The sequence below is a fragment of the Sphaerodactylus townsendi genome, linkage group LG02 (genome assembly GCF_021028975.2).
Source record: "Sphaerodactylus townsendi isolate TG3544 linkage group LG02, MPM_Stown_v2.3, whole genome shotgun sequence".
NCBI classification, from domain to species: Eukaryota; Metazoa; Chordata; class Lepidosauria; order Squamata; family Sphaerodactylidae; genus Sphaerodactylus; species Sphaerodactylus townsendi.
In genome coordinates this window covers 172,942,357-172,964,543 of record NC_059426.1, presented here as the reverse complement: position 1 = coordinate 172,964,543, position 22,187 = coordinate 172,942,357, and the positions used below count along the sequence as shown (strand labels likewise).

General features: G+C 49.5%; 1 protein-coding gene across 1 annotated transcript in view; it reads left to right on the top strand.

The window, feature by feature from the left end:
• KIAA0586 (KIAA0586 ortholog) overlaps window positions 1–22,187 on the top strand; it is a 131,240-nt gene that overhangs the window by 82,241 nt on the left and 26,812 nt on the right. The window contains exon 33 of the mRNA XM_048484666.1: window positions 2,059–2,146. Within this exon, the coding sequence (XP_048340623.1) occupies window positions 2,059–2,146 (88 nt within the window). The remainder of the gene's footprint in view (window positions 1–2,058; window positions 2,147–22,187) is intronic.

Sequence of the window (22,187 nt, the reverse complement as noted above, 5' to 3'; positions counted from 1 at the left end):
TTTGATTCCCAGCTCTGCCGCCTGAGCTGTGGAGGCTTCTCTGGGGAATTCAGATTAGCCTGTGCACTCCCACACACGCCAGCTGGGTGACCTTGGGCTAGTCACAGTTCTTCGGAGCTCTCTCAGCCCTACCTACCTCACAGGGTGTTTGTTGTGAGGGGGAAAGGGCAAGGAGATTGTCAGCCCCTTTGAGTCTCCTACAGGAGAGGAAGGGGGGATATAAATCCAAACTCCAACTCCTCCTCCTCTTCCTCCTCCTCCTCTTCTTCTTCTTCTTCTGCTTCTTCTTCTTCTTCTTCTGCTTCTTCTTCTTCTTCTTCTTCTTCTTCTTCTTCTTCCTGCTTGCCGTAGTTCACACAGGGCAGCAGGAGCTGTTCGCAACCCGAGTTACAGAAAGAGTCGATAATTTACCGATTTTCGTTGAACCCGGATTCTGACCAATAAAACGGGTTTGGAAGCGTTCGGGGCCGAGTTCTAAGGGAACTCCCCCCCCCCCCACCATGCTTTTTAATAGGGTCTCAACCTATCTTACCTAGCCCATGCGGAATCATCCAATAACGAGCGAAACCACCCGACAGCTGGCCGTTGTGTAAGCCAGCTTTGTGTGCATTACACGAAAAGCTGCTAGCAGCTTGGGACTGGGCAGTTAGATTCAAGTCCACGAGCACCTTAGAGATCAGCAAAATTTTGGGGAAGGGGGTGAACCCTTCCTTGTATCTTGGGGGAAGAATTAGGACTAATAAAAGGAAACACTTCTTCACGCAACGGGTGATTGGTGTTTGGAATATGCTGCCCCAGGAGGTGGTGATGGCCACTCACCTGGATAGCTTTAAAAGGGGCTTGGACAGATTGATGGAGGAGAAGTCGATCTATGGCTCCCAATCTTGATCCTCTTTGATCTCAGATTGCAAATGCCTTAGCAGACCAAGTGCTCAGGAGCAGCAGCAGCAGCAGAAGGCCATTGCTTTCACCTCCTGCACGTGAGCTCCCAAAGGCACCTGGTGGGCCACTGCGAGTAGCAGAGAGCTGGACTAGATGGACTCTGGTCTGATCCAGCTGGCTTGTTCTTATGTTCTTATGTTCTTATCTGGCAAAGGGACCTACTGGGCTCGAGGCTGGCGGTTATAGTACAGGCCAGCAAAGTCACCCTCTGGAACTATCTCTGTGGAAAAGGAGGGTAACTCTGCACTGCCGATCAGTAGTTCCGTTTCTCATTTACATTCAATCCAGTAGTACTTCTCTCAACTCAGAGGCCCTTTCCGCCCAAACCTTTCAGAACTTTTTGAGTCTGGAAATGAAATGTTTACTCCATGGAGTTCCGCATTGTTTCCCCCCTCCCCCTCCCCCCAGCCACCTTGAGTCTCCTTACAAGAAAGAAAGAAGCGATATAAATCCAACTCTTTTTCTTGTTTCCTATGGCAATCTTCACAGAGGCAGAAGTGTTTGCCATTGGCAGTGTGGCTGGATCCTTCAGCATAAAAAAGCAATAACTGTGTTTTTGCAGATTGCAGTCTGTTTCCTTTCACAGGGGTCACCTGAGACCCTCTGCATCAGTGTTCTCCATCTGTAAAGTGGATAAATGTTAGGGTTGGGGGTCACCACAACATGAGAAACTGTATCAAGAAGAAGAGTTTGGATTTATATCCCCCCTTTCTCTCCTGTAAGGAGACTCAAAGGGGCTTACAATCTCCTTGCCCTCCCCCCTCACAACAAACACCCTGTGAGGTAGGTGGGGCTGAGAGAGCTCCGAGAAGCTGTGACTAGCCCAAGGTCACCCAGCTGGCGTGTGTGGGAGTGCCCAGGCTAATCTGAATTCCCCAGAGAAGCCTCCACAGCTCAAGCGGCAGAGCGGGGAATCAAACCCGGTTCCTCCAGATCAGAGTGCACCTGCTCTTAGCCACTGCGCCACTGCCATTGCGGCATTAGGAAGGTTGAGAACCACTGATCTGGAGGGATCAGGCTATATGGCATGCCGCCTTCCCTCGTTTGTCTTTGTGGCTTGCTAAAAAAAAAAAAAGGATGTCCAAATTAGAATAATTTTTAATAACTGTTTTGCAGCAAAGCCAGCATGCACCGCTGAACGTGGCACCGGCGCAACCCAGAGTGATCCAAGTGAGAGCACGCTCTGAAATGGCACAACGGGCAGGTATATATTTATATTTGTTTCCACATATCACCGGAGCACGCAGGGCAGGGCAGAGACGATTCCTGTACAGTATTTCAGAACAGATGCACCGGTTTGAACATAAGAAGAACATAAGAACGAGCCTGCTGGATCAGGCCAGAGTCCATCTAGTCCAGCACTCTGCTACTCGCAGTGGCCCACCAGGTGCCTTTGGGAGCTCGCGTGCAGGAGGTGAAAGCAAGGGCCTTCTGCTGCTGCTGCTGCTCCCGAGCACCTGGTCTGCTCAGGCATTTGCAATCTCAGATCGAAGAGGATCAAGATTGGTAGCCAGAGATCGACTTCTCCTCCATAAATCTGTCCAAGCCCCTTTTTAAAGCTATCCAGGTGAGTGGCCATCACCACCTCCTGTGGCAGCATATTCCAAACACCCATCACACGTTGCGTGAAGAAGTGTTTCCTTTGATTAGTCCTAATTCTTCCCCACAGCATTTTCAATGAATGCCCCCTGGTTCTAGGATTGTGAGAGCGAGATGATTTGCATCGAGCAAGATGATTTCTCGGGACAAAACTGATCCGGCTGCCTTTCCTTTGTCGCATGATCTTCACGCAGCGGGATCCCCAGGCACAGGATGTTTGAGTGAATGGCTCAGGTTCACTTAGGAACAGAGGGATGGAGGGAATGTGAGAAGTTAAAGCACCCCTCTGCCCCCCCACCCCCCACCGCCCCAGCAGAGCTGCCAGGTGGCATCAGGGGAAGGACTCCTCCAAAGAAGTCAGAGGATGACACGTGCAGCGGCCTCATCGGGGATGAATAAACTGTTGTCGGTCTCCTGATAACACAGGGTCTGCCCGTAAGGCCCCTTCCGCACACGCAGAATAATGCACTTTCAATCCACTTTCACAATTGCTTGCAAGTAGATTTCACTGTTCCACACAGTGAAATCCAGCTGCAAAGTGCCTTATTCTGCATGTGCAAGAGGAGACTCACAAAAGCAGGTGGGGGGGAGAATCCCGTTGTCCCTCCCTCCCCCTCCTTGCTGCCAACTCCCTGTCAGGATGCTGTTTCTGTTGGGAAGGGGAGCTGTTGGGGACCGGGGCTTTTTGCTTTGAGCTTCTAGCAGTTGCTTTATCTGACTCCGACCTTGGACGCTTTGCTAGCTGTGTGAAGATCTGAGGATGGAATTCTCTTACTGTCTGTGCTGTCTGGATTCACAGGGGGCGGGGGTGGTGAACACACACTGAAACATATTATCAACTGTTCTGGCGGGGAGAAGTCAGAACGGTCTTTCTCCGTTCGCCCTTCTGATCTGTAATAAAATCCTTGAACCCTTCAAGCGAGTTATTGTCTTAAAAAGGGAGGTTTTTTGTTTTTGTTTTTTTTATGTTTTTATTGTTGATGACAAAAAACATAAACAAAAAACATAAAAAAAACAGACATATTGACCTAAAACATAGACATAGTACATAGACATAGAACAAACATAGCAAACTTATTTATCTTCAACACTAACCCTAACCCTTCAACACACTTTGAGATACGGCACCACACACACACACACACACAACAAAAACTACAAAAGAAAAATTTGATATATATATGAACAGACTTCCAAATATCTCTATTTGTATTTTTCCCTTAATCTTATGTGTGATTATAATTATTGCAGCACTGTTTTCTGGGTATATTGAATCCATTTTAAAAAGGGAGTTTGACACTCCCCTCCGCTGGGTAGATTTCTTGGGGCAAATCCAGGGCCCCAAGAAATGCAACCTTAAAGACAGTCTGTTTATTTCTGGCCACAAGGTGGCAGTAATCTTCCGCCGAGGGAGAAATGAGGGCATTTTTAAAGAAAAAAATGTGTCCCTTCGCAGGGAGTTGTGTGAGCAAAACACACACGCAGCAGAACACTCTTGCAAAAGACATTTTTTTGGGCTGAGTTTGCATGTCTTCTTCGGGACCGAAAAGGCTGTTCTGCTTTTTTTTTTTTTTAATGTAGCGCCACCAATACCAGTAGCACTTTGCAGCATGAAGGAAACAGGTACTTGTTCTAAGAACCTAAAATTTGATGTAAGAAGAGAAGAAGAAGAGTTTGGATTTATATCCCCCCTTTCTCTCCTGCAGGAGACTCAAAGGGGCTGACAATCTCCTTGCCCTTCCCCCCTCACAACAAACACCCTGTGAGGTAGGTGGGGCTGAGAGAGCTCCGAGAAGCTGTGACTAGCCCAAGGTCACCCAGCTGGCGTGTGTGGGAGTGCACAGGCTAATCTGAATTCCCCAGATCAGCCTCCACAGCTCAGGCGGCAGAGCTGGGAACCAAACCCGGTTCCTCCAGATTAGATACCCGAGCTCTTAACCTCCTACACCACTGCTGCTCTCTGAGTAGAGCCGAGGCAGGAAGATGTGCAGGAATGAGGTTGAGGCTTATTTGTTTATTTTTGTCCAGCTTTTCTCCCTGATTTGCCTTTTTGCGTTGTCCCTTCTTCCTCCACAATCCTCATAACAACCAGCTGAAATGCTTATAATCTAAAACTTGATGTAGTAGAGCCTGCACAGGAAGGTGTGCGGGGATGAAGGCCAGGCTTGCTTGCTTGCTTGTTTATTTTTATCCAGCTTGGTGTAGTGGTTAAGTGTGGTGGACTCTAATCTGGTGAACTGGGTTTGATTGGTGTTTGGAATATGATTGGTGTTTGGTGTTTGGAATATGCTGCCACAGGAGGTGGTGATGGCCACTAACCTGGATAGCTTTAAAAGGGGCTTGGACAGATTTATGGAGGAGAAGTCGATTTATGGCTACCAATCTTGATCCTCTTTGATCTGAGATTGCAAATGCCTCAGCAGACCAGGTGCTCAGGAGCAACAGCCGCAGAAGGCCATTGCTTTCACATCCTGCACGTGAGCTCCCAAAGGCACCTGGTGGGCCGCTGCGAGTAGCAGAGAGCTGGACTAGATGGACTCTGGTCTGATCCAGCTGGCTTGTTCTTATGATTCCCCCCTCCTCCACATGAGCAGCAGACTCTTATATACCAGGTTTGTTTCCCCACTCCTCCCCCTGAAGCCTGCTGGGTGACCTTAGGCCAGTCACAGTTCTCTCAGAACTCTCTCGGCCCCACCTACTTCACAAGGTGTCTGTTGTGGGGAGAGGAAGGGAAAGGAGCTTGTAAGATGCTTTCAGGCTCCTTCCAGGAGAGAAAGGTGCGGTATAAATCCAAAACTCTTCTTCTCTTCTTCTTTTCTCCCTAATTGGGAACTCAGAATGTCTTTTTACTTCGTACCCTTTTCCTGCACTTAATCCTCCTTACGAACGCAGGTTGGGCCGAGAGATTGGGAGAGGCCCAAAGCCACCTGGCAGGCTTTTGTGGTTGAGCGAGGGACTCAAACCCAGCCATCCGGGGTGCAAGTTTGATACTCTAACCACTACGCCACACCCTCTGTCACGCTTTTCCTCAGTGTGGCTTCCACTGGTGCTGAGGTTTGCAGCCTCTGCAGAGGTCTATTCCTTTCAGTTACCTTGTCTGTCAGCCCTTGATGGGTTTCTCCTCCGTGAACCTGTCTCACCCCCTTTTTAAGCTCTGAGGAAGCCAGCCCCGGATGCAGGCGAAACGTCAGGAGAAAATGCTACAGCAGTGATGGCGAACCTAAGGCACGGGTGCCAGAGGTGGCACTCGGAGCCCTCTCTGTGGGCACGCACACACAGAGTTCGTCATGTGGGGAGCAGAAAATCACACACACACACACACACCCCACACACATCTAGGCTGGCCTGGGCCACTGAGCACGACATGCGCGCACCGTGGTGACCAGGGAGGACTTGGCTAGCGGGCCTGGTGCCTGTGCTCCGGGTGGCTTCTGCCCGATTTGGGGGGGGGGGGCGCAGAGGAGGCAGAAATGCTAGAGAGGCACAGAGCAGTGCACCAGGACTTGCTGGAGGCTAGAGCAGGCAGGCCCCTGCTCGAGCGGGAGGGGCAGAGGAAGAGGGAGCCAATCGTTTTTTTCTAAACTAAAACCTCAGCATTCAGGTTAAATTGCCGGGTTGACACTTTGCGATAAATAAGTGGGGTTTGGGTTGCAATTTGGGCACTCGGTCTCGAAAAGGTTTGCCATCACTGGACTACAGGAACACGGCCATGCAGCCCAGAAAACTCACAACACCCTAGTGATTCTGGCCCATGAAAGCCTTCAACAACACAGTGAATGTTATGATTTTATTGTATTTATTCCATTTTCATGAGTCCACGTGGGGAAGGGCATCTTGTCGATCCAATAAATGAATAAGTATTCAAAAGCTGACAGATTTTCTCCGGGCGAAAAGCCGGGCTCAACAGAACTCTGAAGCTGCTCTGTCTGCTCTGCAGTGGCGTAGGAGGTTAAGAGCTCGTGTATCTAATCTGGAGGAACCGGGTTTGATTCTCCGCTCTGCTGCCTGAGCTGTGGAGGCTTATCTGGGGAATTCAGATTAGCCTGTGCACTCCCACACACGCCAGCTGGGTGACCTTGGGCTAGTCACAGCTTCTTGGAGCTCTCTCAGCCCCACCTACCTCACAGGGTGTTTGTTGTGAGGGGGGAAGGGCAAGGAGATTGTCAGCCCCTTTGAGTCTCCTGCAGGAGAGAAAAGGGGGATATAAATCCAAACTACTCCTCCTCCTCCTCTTCTTCTTCCTCTTCTTCTTCTTCTTCTTCCTCCTCTTCTTCTTCTTCTTCTTCTTCTTGTTCTTCTTGTTCTTCTTCTGGGTGGCATCTCTTCCAAAAACTGCTGGCCAAACAAACGCCTGGAACTAGCCCCTCGGTCGAAGTGCGCACTCTCAGAACATCTTGGGGAAACGTTGGATGGCTACACCTATTTGCTTGGCTTTAGGGATATCCTTTAATCTTTCTCCTATTACCGACAGATGTGCTCCAATATTACAATACACGAAGATTTTTATTTTCATAGGCTCAAGCAATTATTTCTGGAAAGAAAATAACGCGAACTGCCAATTATGCAGAAAACGGCTTAGGGCAGCAGTTTGCAGGCCTTTGACTAAGGCAGAGCAGGCCGGCGGGTTTTTTTTTTTTTGAGCCGGCTCTTGCGTTCTGGCAGTCACCACTAACTTGGGAGCTGAAATCCTTTTCTCCTCCCCGCCCCCCTTCTCCGCTTTGTGTCTGTTCCCAGTGTTTGCGAGTGGCTACTTCATGGCATGCCTGGAAAAGCCTCTACGGTCTGGCCTGCCATTCTGAAAAATGCTGGCTTAGTCCTCCACTAAATACCAATTTAAGGGCCTGTTTATTGGCACTTTGTGGCTCGTATTAAAGGCTCCTTCGGTAGTCCTTAATGAATTTAAAATCCTAGCGCAGACAGAGCACGGCTTATATTTATAGCAGTGTGATGTGGCGGCCCAGAAAGCCAATGCGATTCTGGGCTGTATCAATAGGAGTATAGTGTCTGGATTGAGGGATGCAATTGTACCTCTGTATTCTGCATTGGTTAGACCTCACCTGGGGTATCGCGTACAGTTCTGGGCACCGCGATTCAGGAAGGATATTGACAAGCTGGAACGGGTCCAGAGGAGGGCAACCCAGATGGTCAAAGGTCTAGAATGCATGCCCTACGAAGGGAGTTAGGGAGCTGGGGATGTTTGGTAAAGAGAAGGTTAAGAGGTGACCTGATAGCCATGTTTAGATATTTGAAGGGATGTCATGTTGGGGAGGAAGCAAGTTTGTTTTCAGCTTCTCTGGAGACTAAGGCCCTTTCTGCACGGGCCTTTTACAGCGCCCTGGGGACGGCAAAAACGCCATCCCGAGGGAGCTGTTCGTAAGGGGGGCGCAACTGCTTCGCAGCCGCGCCGCCCTCGCTCCTCCCCAGCGGCACGAAGCTGCCATTTTCCCACCTCGCTTCCCGAGCAAGGTTTTTGGAAAATGGCGGCTTCCAGCCGCTGCCGTGCGAACGGCAGCGGCTGGAAGGCGCCATCCCTCCCCCCTTGCCCAATCGGCTTACCGTCCCTGCGACTGTCTGATGCGTCCCCGAGGCCTGGGACACGCCCCGCTACTTTCGACTCCAGAGCAGTTAGCAGGGCAGGAGGCGTGTCCCCTAACCTCCGGCAACGTGCCGAGACATTGCCGGAAAGGAATGACAATAAGCTCGGAGATAGTGAAGCGGCGGCGCAGTGCTGTCTTCCCGGTCGTTACTGGGACCCGGGGGGGTTGGGTCAGTGTCATGTACGCCGACCCAACCCCCAGTGTGGCCGTGCGGAAGCAGCTTAAGACCAGGAGTCATGGGTTCACCTAAGCACCAGGAAAAACCTCCTGACAGTCAGGGCTCTTCGACAGTGGAATTCACTCCCTGGGAGTGTGGTGGAGTAAAACCTCTTTGGAGGTTTTTAAAGAGAGTCTGGATGGCCATCTGTCAGGAGTACTTTGATTGTGTGTTCCTGCATTTCAGGAGGTTGGACTTGATGGCCCTTCCAACTCTATGATTCTATGATTCATTCATGGGCAGGTCAGTCCTAACGGCTGTTTGAATTATAGCAGCCAGCTGCTGGTAAAATTGTGGCAGATCTGCTAATCTGCTTCCGGAAGGGTTTGGTGAATGAACAGCCAACAGGAAAAAGAGCTTATAGCAGGTTTTTTTTTTGAGGCTGCAACCATACCAGCATCCCTAGCAACCGCACCGTAGTTTCGCATCCAGCTGTTGTGTCGTGACGGCTGGGCATGCAGAACCAATCAAGGGCCAGCAGGCTTGGGGACCCAGTCCACCATTTGTCACAACCCCAGTGTGGGAGGTGGCTTGGCCAGCAATGCTGACTCTCTGTGGAATACATGTTCACCCCCTTCAAAGCACTGAGTCCCGTGACATGTCGCTGGGCAGTTGGCAGAGTCGGCAGAGGCCCCAGCCCACCCCCACCCCCCATGGAGACCACCTGACAGGCCCTGGACCCACACAATACGATGAGTGTCTGAACCTCAGAAGGGGTAGGGGAGATGATGAGGAGAGTTCATGCCATCGCAGCTCTCCTCCGCTAACCAGCAGTTGTGCCTCCCAGCAAGACGCCCATGCTGCTAGGGGCACTCGTGGGCCAACCCTTCAGCCATCCCTCCTGGCGGTGGAGCAGGAAGGGGGCCACCAGAGGCCAATTGGCCATGCTGGAAGGGGCTGATGGGAATTGTAGTCCATAACATCTGGAGTGCCAAAGGTTCACCACCACGGACCTAGAACATCAGAGGGTAAGGTCAGTGCCTTTGGATTTGTTCTGGGAACAAATTGGCACCCAGTGCAGACATTTCAGGCAAGTGCGAGGTGAGAAAAATGGATCTGAGCCCTTTTTGCACCACTTGAAGCTTCCGAAGTGTCTACAAGGTCAGCCCTAAGCACAATGCAGCAGTGTAGTCAGAACTGGACACTATTAAAGCATGAGTGATAGTGGGCTGATGCTGTGCTTGGGCACCCAGGAGCATCTCGAATTCATCAATGGAAGTGGAAAGGCATGGCCTGGTAGGGAGTGGAGCTCCTACCAGGTGCTACCTCAGAGGTCTTGATGCCTGTTCTCCTCCCCTTGGTGCTACTTTAAGGTTAAAGCACTGGCTGAATTGTGACAAAGGCGGTGAAACACAAGAATGAACTCTTGGGAATAGTTTCAGACAGTAGCCGTGTTGGTCATAGAATCATAGAGTTGGAAGAGACCCCCAAGGGCCATCAAGTTCAACCTCCTGCAATGCAGGGACACACCATCAAAGCACTCCTGACAGTTGGCCATCCAGTCTCTCTTTAAAAACCACCAAAGAAGGAGACTCCACCACACTCCGAGGCAGTGCATTCCACTGTCGAACAGCCCTTACTGTCAGGAAGTTTTTCCTGATGTTCAGGTGGAATCTCTTTTTTCCTTCACCTTGATTCCATCACTCCTTAGATCTTAGAAATCTGATACCTTTTATCATGGTAACGCAGGGAATCCTGCTTACATTCCCAAAGGTGAGGTACATTATATCTGATTGGCAACATAGGTGGATGTTGCTTCTCTTATAGATGCACTGAAATGAAGTCAGCAGATAAGCAAAGGAATGTCTAGTTTCAACCATCAGGATAAAATTAGGATTTCTTAATGACAACTCAGGTCAAGGGAGGAAATAGACTTTTTACTGTGAGTATTCATTTATGGTTTGGACAGATTTATGGAGGAGAAGTCGATCTATGGCTACCAATCTTGATCTTCCTTGATCTGAGGTTGCAAATGCCTTAGCAGACCAGGTGCTCAGGAGGAGCAGCAGCAGCAGCAGAAGGCCATTGCTTTCACCTCCTGCATGTGAGCTCCCAAAGGCACCTGGTGGGCCACTGCGAGTAGCAGAATGCTGGACTAGATGGACTCTGGTCTGATCCAGCAGGCTTGTTCTTATGTTCTTATGGTCCTGGTCTCTGGAGCCGCAGAAAACAAGCTTGCTCCCTCACCAGCATGGCATCCCTTCAAATATCTAAACGTGGCTATCATGTCACCTCTTAACCTTCTCTTCTCCAAACTAAACATCCCCAGCTCCCTAAGTCTCTCCTCGTGGGGCACCTTTCACCATTTTGGTCTTTAGCTCTCAGTCTCAGTCTGTGACAGAGAGAGCTTTGGCTGTCAAAAGCTTGTAGCCCCAAAATCTTGTTAGCCTCTAAGTGGCTACTGGACTTGGATCTCGATGCTCTCTTGCAGTGCTTTTGGATTTTTGTTTCTCGGAGCCCCCTCTCGGAAAACCAAAAAAAATAGGTGTTCTCACAGTAACCCCCTGCAGGATTCGGGAAATGCCTCAGATGCGACCGGGACAGCTTTGTCCTGCCTGCATCGTGGCATCGTGAGCGGTTGCACGTTCTGAATGAAGCCATCGCATGTTCTGAATGGAACCTCGTAATTGCTGCCACCCCCACTGAGGGGGAAAAAAGTAGAACAGCTCTGTGTGGGCAAGGGTCCCGTTGGCACTGGTCACGAATAAAGGCAGAGAAGGGTGAACCAGCTGAGGCTGACCTGCTCTCACCCCTCGTGCGGACGTCCCTTGGCATGAACCAAATAACCCCCCCACCCCACGAATGGCCATGAATGGCAGAGCCCGCCTCTGATGTTAATCGCTTTTTGCAAATTAGATCTGTCGCCGCACGGAGCCAACTCCTCTCAGAACTGACCCGTGGAAGAATGCAAAACCGTCCTGAGATGCTCCCTGTTGTGTATGACGCTACGAGAGAGAGAGAGAGAGAGAGAGAGAGAGAGAGAGAGAGAGAGAGAGAGTCTGATATAGGCAGGAGAGCAGTTTGGACTAGGAAAGAGGCAGTCCAGGTTATACCCCGCCCCCTAGCCCAACAGCTGACCGGGTGGTCTTTGCTCGCTCTCCACCCAAACCTTCCTCGTAGGGATCCTGTGAGGATGTAATGGGGGAGCTAGGTGTTCTGGCCCAAGCCCATTGGGCACCAGCGGTGATAAAATGCTTCAAAATTGATAAGTCAGCATAAGCATAGCATAAGCATTTATTGTCATTGTTCACGCACAACGAAAATTTACAGCAGCATTCCTCGATGCACACAATTCCAGACTCATACCCCATCCTCACTTTCCCCTTCCTCCACCCATCCCTACACAGCCCCAAACACATCAACACGAAGCCGCAGAGTTTAGCATAGCCACAGCTCTAGAGTAGAAGCTGTCTCTAAGCCTCTTTGTCCTAGTTTTGATAGACCTGTATCGTCTGCCAGATGGTAACAGTTCAAAAAGAGAGTGTGCTGGATGAGTCGGATCTCTCAGAATATTTTGGGCTTTCTTTAGGCTTCGGGAATTATAGAGTTCTTCCAAGGAGGGGAGAGGGCAGCCGATAATCCTCTGTGCAGTAGTGATCACCCTTTGGAGCGCCTTCCTATCCGCCACTGTGCAACTGGAGAACCATACACAGATGCAGTAGGTTAAGACACTCTCTATAGCACAGCGGTAAAAGAACACCAGGAGTTTTCCATTCAGTTGTTGTTTCCTTAACAGTCTTAGATAGTACAGTCTTTGCTGGGCCTTCTTAACCACCAAGTCAGAAGCTGGTGTTGGAATGAACGTATTCGTGTCGAGCAAATTGGGGTGTGTTTTCTGTCTGTGAGAGCCGGATTCGAGTCCATTAGCACCTTCTCCATATGGCTTCTCCATATTCACACAGCCTCATTCTCTCCCTCTGTGCTGCCTCTGCCCTTCGCCTGAGTGCTACCGGACTTGGATCTCTTCTCTGGCCGGCCAACATGGCTACCGTCCCAAAGCTATTTTCTCTGCGTGTAATTTTGATTTTGTTTACTTGGAAAGAGAGGGGCATGCGCTAGGAAGAAGGGAGTTTAGATTCTTGTTGGCGTTCCCAATCTTTTGTCACTCGCGTACCCTTTGGCAACCAATTTCCCTAAAATTTTACCCCCGTATTAGCAAACCCATTATGTACAGAAGTAGAGAAAGGGCCGGGGCCTACAGAGCTTTAAAAAAGAATTGGGTAGCAAAAAGTTGGCTGAAATAACATCAAATTAAACGATGAGATATGTTTGTTACCAAAAGCATGTGCCAACAGATACTGAAAACAAGGACACTTTTAGCCCGTATGACAATAAATAGAGGGTTGTGGATCCAAATGCCAAATACAGAGTTGGTGACCTAGAACCACGAGCCAAACACATTCCGGCCCCCAGGACTTCTTCAGTAATCTAGTTACAACATATTACAAAGAAATAGAACAATTAGAATTTTGTATCAGCCCAGGTACGCACTTTAAAACTGTATTCCCAGTGGACTTTGTGCCCGTGAAATTAGATTGTTACTAAAGTACATTTAGACTTGTACAAGCACATATCTGAGGAATACAGTCTTAATATTTCCTTCTGAAATGGACTGTATGTATGTATGTATGTAGGAGCAGCAGTGGCGTAGGAGGTTAAGAGCTCGTGTATCTAATCTGGAGGAGCCGGGTTTGATTCCCAGCTCTGCCGCCTGAGCTGCGGAGGCTTATCTGGGGAATTCAGAATAGCCTGTGCACTCCCATGTGGACACTCATGGCTGGGTGGACCTTGGGCTAAAGTCACAGGCTATCGGAGGCTCTCAGTCTCCACCCACTTTCACAGGGTGTTTGTTGTGAGGGGGGAAGGGCAAGGAGATTGTCAGCCCCTTTGAGTCTCCTGCAGGAGAGAAAGGGGGGATATAAATCTAAACTCTTCTTCTTCTTCTTCTTCTTCTTCTTCTTCTTCTTCTTCTTCTTCTTCTTCTTCTTCTTCTTCTATGTATGTATGTATGCATGCATGCATGCATGTATGTATGTATGTATGTATGTATGTATGTATGTATGTATTTATTAAGCTTGTATACCGCCCTCCCCCGGAGGGCTCTGGGCAGTTCACAACACAGATATACAACACAGTTAAATAGATATTTCTCGGGTATGTGCTAAGAAGGCAGACTGTCCAACCCATTTGAGTTTGCCCTGGTACAGAATCATAGAAAGCTTCACCTAAGCCGGCTCTGACTCCCACCCGGGTACCACTTTTTGCAAGAAGGCGGTCGTGACTAGAGACAGGGCACGGTGGCCACAAAATGCCTCCTTCCCCATGAGATTCAATTGGGGCCTAGGATTTTTCACGCTTGGTGTGCAGTAAACCTTTTAAAAATTGCCCAAGCCTTCAGTTAACTTTGTTGGGTTGTATCCTAGCCTCCCCACCCCCCCAGCCCCGCCTGGCCGCCCACCCAAATTATTTCAGGCTGATACTGTGAGAAATGTTTTTAAAAGCTAGTCGGTTTGCCTTTGTTAACAGAACAGTGGTAGGATATATGATCCATTGTCATTCAATAAGAGTACTGTGTAAGACTGAGGTCCCGAATGTGGTGTTCATGGGCTCCACTGCTCCTTCCAATATCTTTCATGACACGCGCTAAACATTTTTTTAAATGGGTAGGACCTCAAGAGGCTTTTGGCTAGCAGAGAACGCACAACCGTAGCCAGAGTGAACATTCAGCTTATTAATTTAGGAAATCTATCTGCGAGGCAGAATAAAGGTTTAGCATAGTTGGCAGCTGCCGAACTCCCATATGTATGTGCGTGTGCATGCATAATTGTGGTGGTTTTGGTGTCCATCTGCCAGGCTCTTTTATTTTTAAAAAATACTTTTGTAACTGTGGGATCGTTTTTTTAAGGGCAAATTATTTCACTAAGGTCTCTTATGGGCTGGGTATGGTTTTGCATCATCAAGAAATTCGTATGTATGGTCAGGGGGGGTGGGTGAATTCCACACCTGTAGAAGATGTGAGTCCTGTCATCAGGGCAAGTCACACACCTGTGTAGCTTACTAGAATGAGACCCCCAACCAAGCCCCATTCAGTCTGGCTGCTTTGGCTCTCGGTACAAAGCAGAGGCAGAGCGCTCACAGGCGCATGCCAACTAGTCAGGAGCAGCAGTGGCATAGGAGGTTAAGAGCTCGTGTATCTGATCTGGAGGAACCGGGTTTGATTCCCAGCTCTGCCGCCTGAGCTGTGGAGGCTTCTCTGGGGAATTCAGATTAGCCTGTACACTCCCACACACGCCAGCTGGGTGACCTTGGGCTAGTCACAGCTTCTCGGAGCTCTCTCAGCCCCACCTACCTCACAGGGTGTTTGTTGTGAGGGGGGAAGGGCAAGGAGATTGTCAGCCCCTTTGAGTCTCCTGCAGGAGAGAAAAGGGGGGATATAAATCCAAACTCTTCCTCTACTTCTTCTAGTCACGGGGGGAGGGGGCAGAGAATCACCCCTACACACACACACACACACACACACACACACATCATCCCGGACCCACCAGGCTGCTCCTTTGGCTGGCGGAGTAGCCTGGCGGGGCTGAGGGGCTCCCGACAGCCCAGCCAGGTAAATGGGACGTGGGGGTGGGGGCACCCGGAGCAGATTTTGTCCCGGGTACCATTTCCCCCACCCCACCCCCACGCCTCTGGTGCAAAGGGTGGCTTCTGTTTCACAGGCTTAGGCCTCATCTGGTGGTCGGATTGCCAATCCCCAGGTGAGGCCTGGAAATCTTCCAGGATTACACTTGATCCTCAGACTACAGAGATCAGTCCTCCTAGAGCCGTGGTGGCGAACCTTTGGCACTCCAGATGTTATGGACTACAATTCCCATCAGCCACTGCCAGCATGGCCAAGATACCATCACATTTCCAATTGGCCATGCTGGCAGGGGCTGATGGGAATTGTAGCCCATAACATCTGGAGTGCCAAAGGTTCGCCACCACTGTCCTAGAGAAAACGGCTGCTTTGGAGGGTGGACTCTATGGTATTATGCACCCTACTGAGGCCCCTCCCTAGGCCACATCTCCAAATCTCCAGGAATTTCCCAACCTGGAGTTGGCAACTGTATCTGGTGGGCTTATTTTATTCACTAATCGGCTTTCCCCATTTGATGTAAAACATGGAGAAAAGGAAAAAAAGCTTGCATGCTAACTGTGCATTACCACAATTAAAAGCGGTTACGTCCCATAAGCTCGAGTGCCGGGCTATACAACCTTTTGATGTCGGCTTTGGTCTCCGTAGAGAAAGGAGCAATTACAGAGCTTAATGGGTTTCCGCTTAGCACTGTCTGTACTCACGCAAGGGCATTAAGCGGGATTCTTATTAGATGGCCGTGCCCGGAAACTTCCAGGAGGAAAGGCTGGTAATTGCCGAGCGACTCCGCAAAAATGAAAAATAAACGTCCGGGGCAGCCTGGGTGGCGTTCATAAATATTCATCGATGCACACAATAATAAGTGCTGTACGTGAGCTTGACTGTCATAGTTATGATGTCTGACCTCACGAGCCAGAGATCCTTCCCCTTGCTTTGTTATTTGACAAAGGAAAGCTGTTTTTAACTCGGTGTGTTCAATGGGTTGTCATGAATTCAATTTACACGTAACGTGAGCGGACGTCACTTATATTAAATTTTTGGTGGCTTGGGGACAGGATCCCTGAAGGACCTTCTCCTTCCATACCACCCATCTTGCCTGTTCAGAATTGCCTCTCCATTCCTGTTTTTTTGACCCCCACCCCCCCTTCAGAGGATATGCACGCATAACTAGTGACACGACATTTTCCATGGTGGCACCTTGCCTTTGGGACTTCCTCCCCTTTGAGGCTCCACTGGAACCAACTTTACTTTCTTTTAGATAGAAGAAGAAGCAGAAGAAGGAGGAGGAGGAGGAGTTTGGATTTATATCCCCCCTCACAACAAACACCCTGTGAGGTGGGTGGGGCTGAGAGAGCTCTGAGAAGCTGCGACTAGCCCAAGGTCACCCAGCTGGCGTGTGTGGGAGTGTACAGGCTAATCTGAATTCCCCAGATAAGCCTCCACAGCTCAGGCAGCAGAGCGGGGAATCAAACCCAGTTCCTGCAGATTAGATACACGAGCTCTTAACCTCCTACGCCACTGCTGCTACCAGGCTAAAACTCATCTTTTTTGCCCGGGTTTTTAATTAGGGGGTTTTATTTTATCCACTTTCGAATGGTCGTCTTCTATTTGATGGAAAGGTTTTTTTTTGTTTATTTGTTCATGTATTAATGTCAGAGTTGAAAGGGACAACTAAGGGAACCCCCGAGGCCATCTAGTCCAACTTCCTGCCAATATAGAAAGTACAAGCATAACATCGCCAACAAATAGGCATCTGGTTGATACAATTCAAACATCTTGCTCATGTTTTTGGATATTGTGGTTTTTAGTTGTAAGGGATAAAGGACTCTGAAGAGGTGAAATAGAAATAGTCTAAATAAATTAAATTGGCTACTGGGGTGTTGTGTGGTTTCCGGATCCCATGAAGATGCCAGCCACAGATGCAGGCAAAACGTCAGGAGAAAATGCTACTAGAACATGGCCGTACAGCCCGGAAACCACACAGCACCCCAGTGATTCCGGCCGTGAAAGCCTTCGACAGTACATTAAATTGATTACTTTTAAATTGGCTCATTCCTTCTCTCCCCCTCCCTTGCATCCCCTCCCCTCCCTTGCATGCCACCCCTCCCGCACTCCCCTTCCCTTGCATGCCACCCCTCCCCGTCCCTCCCCTCCCTCTGCTAGGGTGGGTGAGCCATGTCCAGATGCCGGGCCCCCCTCCCTCCCCATCCTTGCATGCCACCCCTCACTTTAATTTGTTGATTTTTAAAAAATTAAAAAATACCCTACTTTAAAAATCTGCCTGGGGAAAAAAAGAGAGGAAGACACAGGAAAATTTGATATATAGCTGAAAAGTAGATCCCTTGTTGCCAACCTGAAAACTTGACCGACTATCACTCTAGATGGGTGGTTTCCAAACATAAGAACATAAGAACAAGCCAGCTGGATCAGACCAGAGTCCATCTAGTCCAGCTCTCTGCTACTCGCAGTGGCCCACCAGGTGCCTTTGGGAGCTCACATGCAGGAGGTGAAAGCAAGGGCCTTCTGCTGCCAAGGCTCCTGGAGTACCCTGGAGACTAGTTAAGGCATTTGCAATCTCAGATCGAGACAGATACCAGGATCTAGGGTGGTTGTATAAAATGCGACACTCCATAAATCTGTCCAAGCTACTTTAAAAGCTATCCAGGGTGGTGGCCATTATCACGTTCTGTGGCAGCATATTCCAAACACCAATCACACGTTGTGTGAAGAAGTGTTTTGTTTTATTAGTCCTAATTCTTCCCCCCAGCATTTTCAATGTATGCTCCCTGGTTCTAGCATTGTGAGAAAGAGAGAAAAATTCCTCTCTGTCAACATTTTCTACCCCATGCATAATTTTGTAGACTTCAATCATATCCCCCCTCAGACGTCTCCTCTCCAAACTAAAGAGTCCCAAACGCTGCAGCCTCTCCTCATAGGGAAGGTGCTCCAGTCCCTCAATCACCCTCGTTGCCCTTCTCTGCAGTTTTTCTATCTCTTCCCAGACCATCCTTTTTTGAGATGCGCGGGCGTACTCAGAACTGGACACGGGACTCTGCCGAGTGCTGGTCGCAATTCTACCGGTGCTTTATATAAGGGCATGACAATCCTTGCAGTTTTATTCTCAATTCCTTTCCTAATTATCCTGGGAATTTCTTAGCGAGAATGCCCGTAATAGTCACTGGGTCTGAGGCAGAACAAGCTGAAGCAAAGTCCGAATAAGACACAGATGATTCTGGTCAGCAAGACTGACTGGACCCACTCATAGCTGGCAACCAGTGGGAGAATTGGGTCGTGTGTGACATCAGCAGCATCAGTATATAGTGGCTGTTGAGCAGCTGTAGGTTGTACCATAGAGTTTCCATCGATTCCTAGAGCTACCCATTGTTACTTCCAGGTTGCCCCCAGAAATGATATATCAGTGCCGAGGCTGGCAAAGGTTGTTTCCCCAACCCCCACCTCTATGAAAGATCATGGGCAACAGACCTCCTACCATAGTGTGAGGCTGGCAGCCCCGAGTTAAAAGACAGGGCGTGGTTGCTGGGACCACAGCCGTCAGGAGAGATTAAGAGCTCGTGTATCTAAATCTGTGCAAGAACTGGGGTTTGATTCTCGCTCTGCCACAGCCTGAGCACAACCTGGAGGTGCGCTTATCTGGGGAATTCAGATTAGCCTGTACACGCCCACACACGCCAGCTGGGTGACCTTGGGCTAGTCACAGCTTCTCGGAGCTCTCTCAGCCCCACCCACCTCACAGGGTGTTTGTTGTGAGGGGGGAAGGGCAAGGAGATTGTCAGCCCCTTTGAGTCTCCTGCAGGAGAGAAAGGGGGGATATAAATCCAAAACTCTTCTCTTCTCCTTCTTTGAAAAGCTGCTGCAGCTCCTGGCTTGCCAGCTCATTCCTTTTACAACTTATCTGGGGACACTGATCCATACTTTTGTAATAAAAAAAAATAACCTCGCAGTTGATTACTGTAATGGGCTCGGCATTAGGCTGCCAGTGAAGACAACCTGCTGTTAGTTCAGAACGAGGCAGCCTGGTTATCAGCAGGATCTAGCTGGTTGTGACCTTTCAGGCCAGTCTTAGCCTGGAACCCTTGCATGTAAAGGACCGCCTCCTCCCCTATGTCCCTGAGCACCAACGACAGTCCCTGGGCGGCCATCTACTGGCTGGTCCCCTCTGAAGGCAACTAGTCTAGCATCAGCCGGGGCCTTTTTCAGCGTAGCTCCCACTTGGTGGGATGGGTTCCCGGGGGAGGACAGCATTTAGAAACTTCCAGAAAGCATTGAGAGGCCATCATATATGCTGGGACCTTTAAGGGGGTCTGACCTGAATAGCCGAGACTAGCCCAATCTCGTCAAATCTCGCAAGATAAGAGCATAAGCATAAGCATTTTATTGTCATTGTGCACGCACAACGAAATTAACAGCAGCATTCCTCGATGCACACAATTTCAGACTCATACCCCATCCTCACTTTCCCCTTCCTCCACCCATCCCTACACAGCCCCAAACACAGCAACACGAAGCCACCGAGTTCAGCATAGCCATAAGAGGGGTTGGCCCTGGTTGGTATTTGGATGGGAGACCACCAAGAAATACCGGGGTTACGATGCAGAGGCAGGCAATCGTCTCTTGCCCTGACTAACCCAAACTTGTCAGATCTCAGAAGCTAAGCAGGGTCTGCTCTGGTTAGTATTTGGATGGGAGACTATGAAGAAATACCGGGATCATAATGCAGAGGCAGGAGATGGCAAACCACCTCTGGTCATCTTTTGCCTGGAAAGCCCTCTGGGTTCTCCATAAGTCAGCTGCAGCATGACGGCATTTTGTACTGTCAGCAAACTTCAGGTATCCTTTAGAGCAGTGATGGCGAACCTTTTCGAGACTGAGGGCCCAAACTGCAACCCCAAACCCACTTATTTATCACAAAGTGCCAACACGGTAATTTAACCTGAATACTGAAATTTTAGTTTAGAAAAATATATATGGATTTGGCTCTGGGTAGGCGATGCGTTACTCAGGAGTTAAAGCTTGGTGGTAGCTTTAGAAACAACCAGCAACGGGTGAATCGCGACCCTAGGAGGAGGTTTACTTCCAGAAGCAACGCTTATTGCCAGTCAAAACAACCGGAAGCTTACTCCTGGTAAAGGACTGGCCACATCTGTTTGAAGTTCTTTTTGCATAGAGAAATCAAGTGGGGTTTTAACAGCATTTAACAGGGTTACCTACACTGCTTCCCCAAAACTAGGTCTTAGGTTCAATGCTAATAGTCGAGCCCAGCAGCCCAGGCCAGCCTAGATGTGGGGGGGGGGGGCGACTCTGTTTGCGCGTGCCCACAGAGAGGGCTCTGAGTGCCACCTCTGGCACCCGTGCCATAGGTTCGCCACCACTGCTTTAGAGGCTGGGGGGGTTCTTGGTTATTTCAGTGGTTCAAAATAGTTATATTTGTCATTGTGACTGGCCAGCTGCCTTGAGCAAGGCGGAAAGGTGGGATATAATTGTACTAAACGATGGCCAAGAATGAGAGCACTCAGGATTGCAGTTTTCATTCGTAGAGGCTAACGGGTGAGGTCGGTCCCATAAATCTTCGCAAACATATTGGGGTGCTGAGCCAGAGTTTCACCGCAGGCATACCAGAATTCCTCGACAGCTGAGTCAGGATGGAAAGAACTTCCTCGGAGTCCAAAAGCTGAACATTACTGAGCTAGCTAGCAATAAAGAGAGCCAGCATGGCAAGTGATACCTGGATTGTGGTGTGTCAGACTAGGACCATGGTGGCGAACCTTTGGCACTCCAGATGTTATGGACTACGATTCCCATCAGCCCCTGCCAGCATGGCTAATTGGCCATGCCTGGCAGGGGGCTGATGGGAATATGGTCACTCATAACATCTGGAGTGCCACAAATCCCCTCCTGCAGGAAACAGGCTCAATTACCGGGACTAGGACCTGGGGAAGCCAGGTTCAAATCCCCACTCTGCCGTGGAAACATGCTGCATAACCCTGGGCCAGTCACACGTTCGCAGCCTCGACTCTTGCAAGCATTTGGATGGGAGACCTCCAAGAAGAAGAAGAAGAAGAGTTTGGATTTATATCCCCCCTTTCTCTCCTGCAGGAGAATCAAAGGGGCTGACAATCTCCTTGCCCTTCCCCCCTCACAACAAACACCCTGTGAGGTAGGTGGGGCTGAGAGAGCTCTGAGAAGCTGTGACTAGCCCAAGGTCACCTGGCTGGCGTGTGTGGGAGTGCACAGACTAATCTGAATTAACCCAGATAAGCCTCCACAGCTCAGGCGGCAGAGCTGGGAATCAAACCCGGTTCCTCCAGATTAGATTACACTCCAGCTCTAACCTCCCACGCCAATTGCTGCTCCTCGAATATTGTTTTTTTCCAGCAGAGGCATGCAATGGCAAACCACCACTTACCTGAACATCTCTTTGCCCTTGCCCACAGAAACCCTTGGCAGGTCAAGTAATCTATGTGAAAATCACTTACCTGATGGCAAAAGCAACTACACCCATAAAACCACATTTCTCTCAATGCTAGATAAAAGTTAGATCTTCCACGCTGTGCTCAGTTTTCAGGATAAATCCAAACAAAAGCGTTTACCAAAAAGGGGCACAGGAATGTTTTGAAACGAACAAAAATGAATAAACGGCGTGGACGTGAAATGAACCAACCCCGTGAAGGTTCTGGGGGAAGGGCGGGGCTGCCCCGTAACTGCGTGGTGCGCAAATTTAATGAGCCGTAAGAATTAGAGATCGAACCTCTGTTTAGCCCTTGAGGAGGATTCCACCTCCCCGCAGCCACACAACTGTTTCTTGTTTGCCCCGACTCCGGTTGACTGTTGTTGCGTTCTGTTCACTCTCTCTCGGGCGGCGGCCGCCTGACGTTGTTGAATGAACCGATTGTTTTCCCCTTTGTGTTGCCCTGTGGAGCGAGCCCCCATCTGGTTTGCATCAGACTGTTTTCACAGCCAGCAACTGCTGCCTTTTCTATATCCTGACACTTCGGGGCCCCGCCAGCTACTTCTCTCTCTCAAAAGCTATAGCCGTGGAGAGAGTCTGTCTGGCTGGAGGCTTCAATGCAAAGGTGCCCCAGTGGCTTCAGCTATTTGGTCGAATAATGGCCACTTTAGGAACCTCGGAACCGGTTCTTATTCCCACTGGTGTTGTATGTACAGTGAACAGAGTACAGTA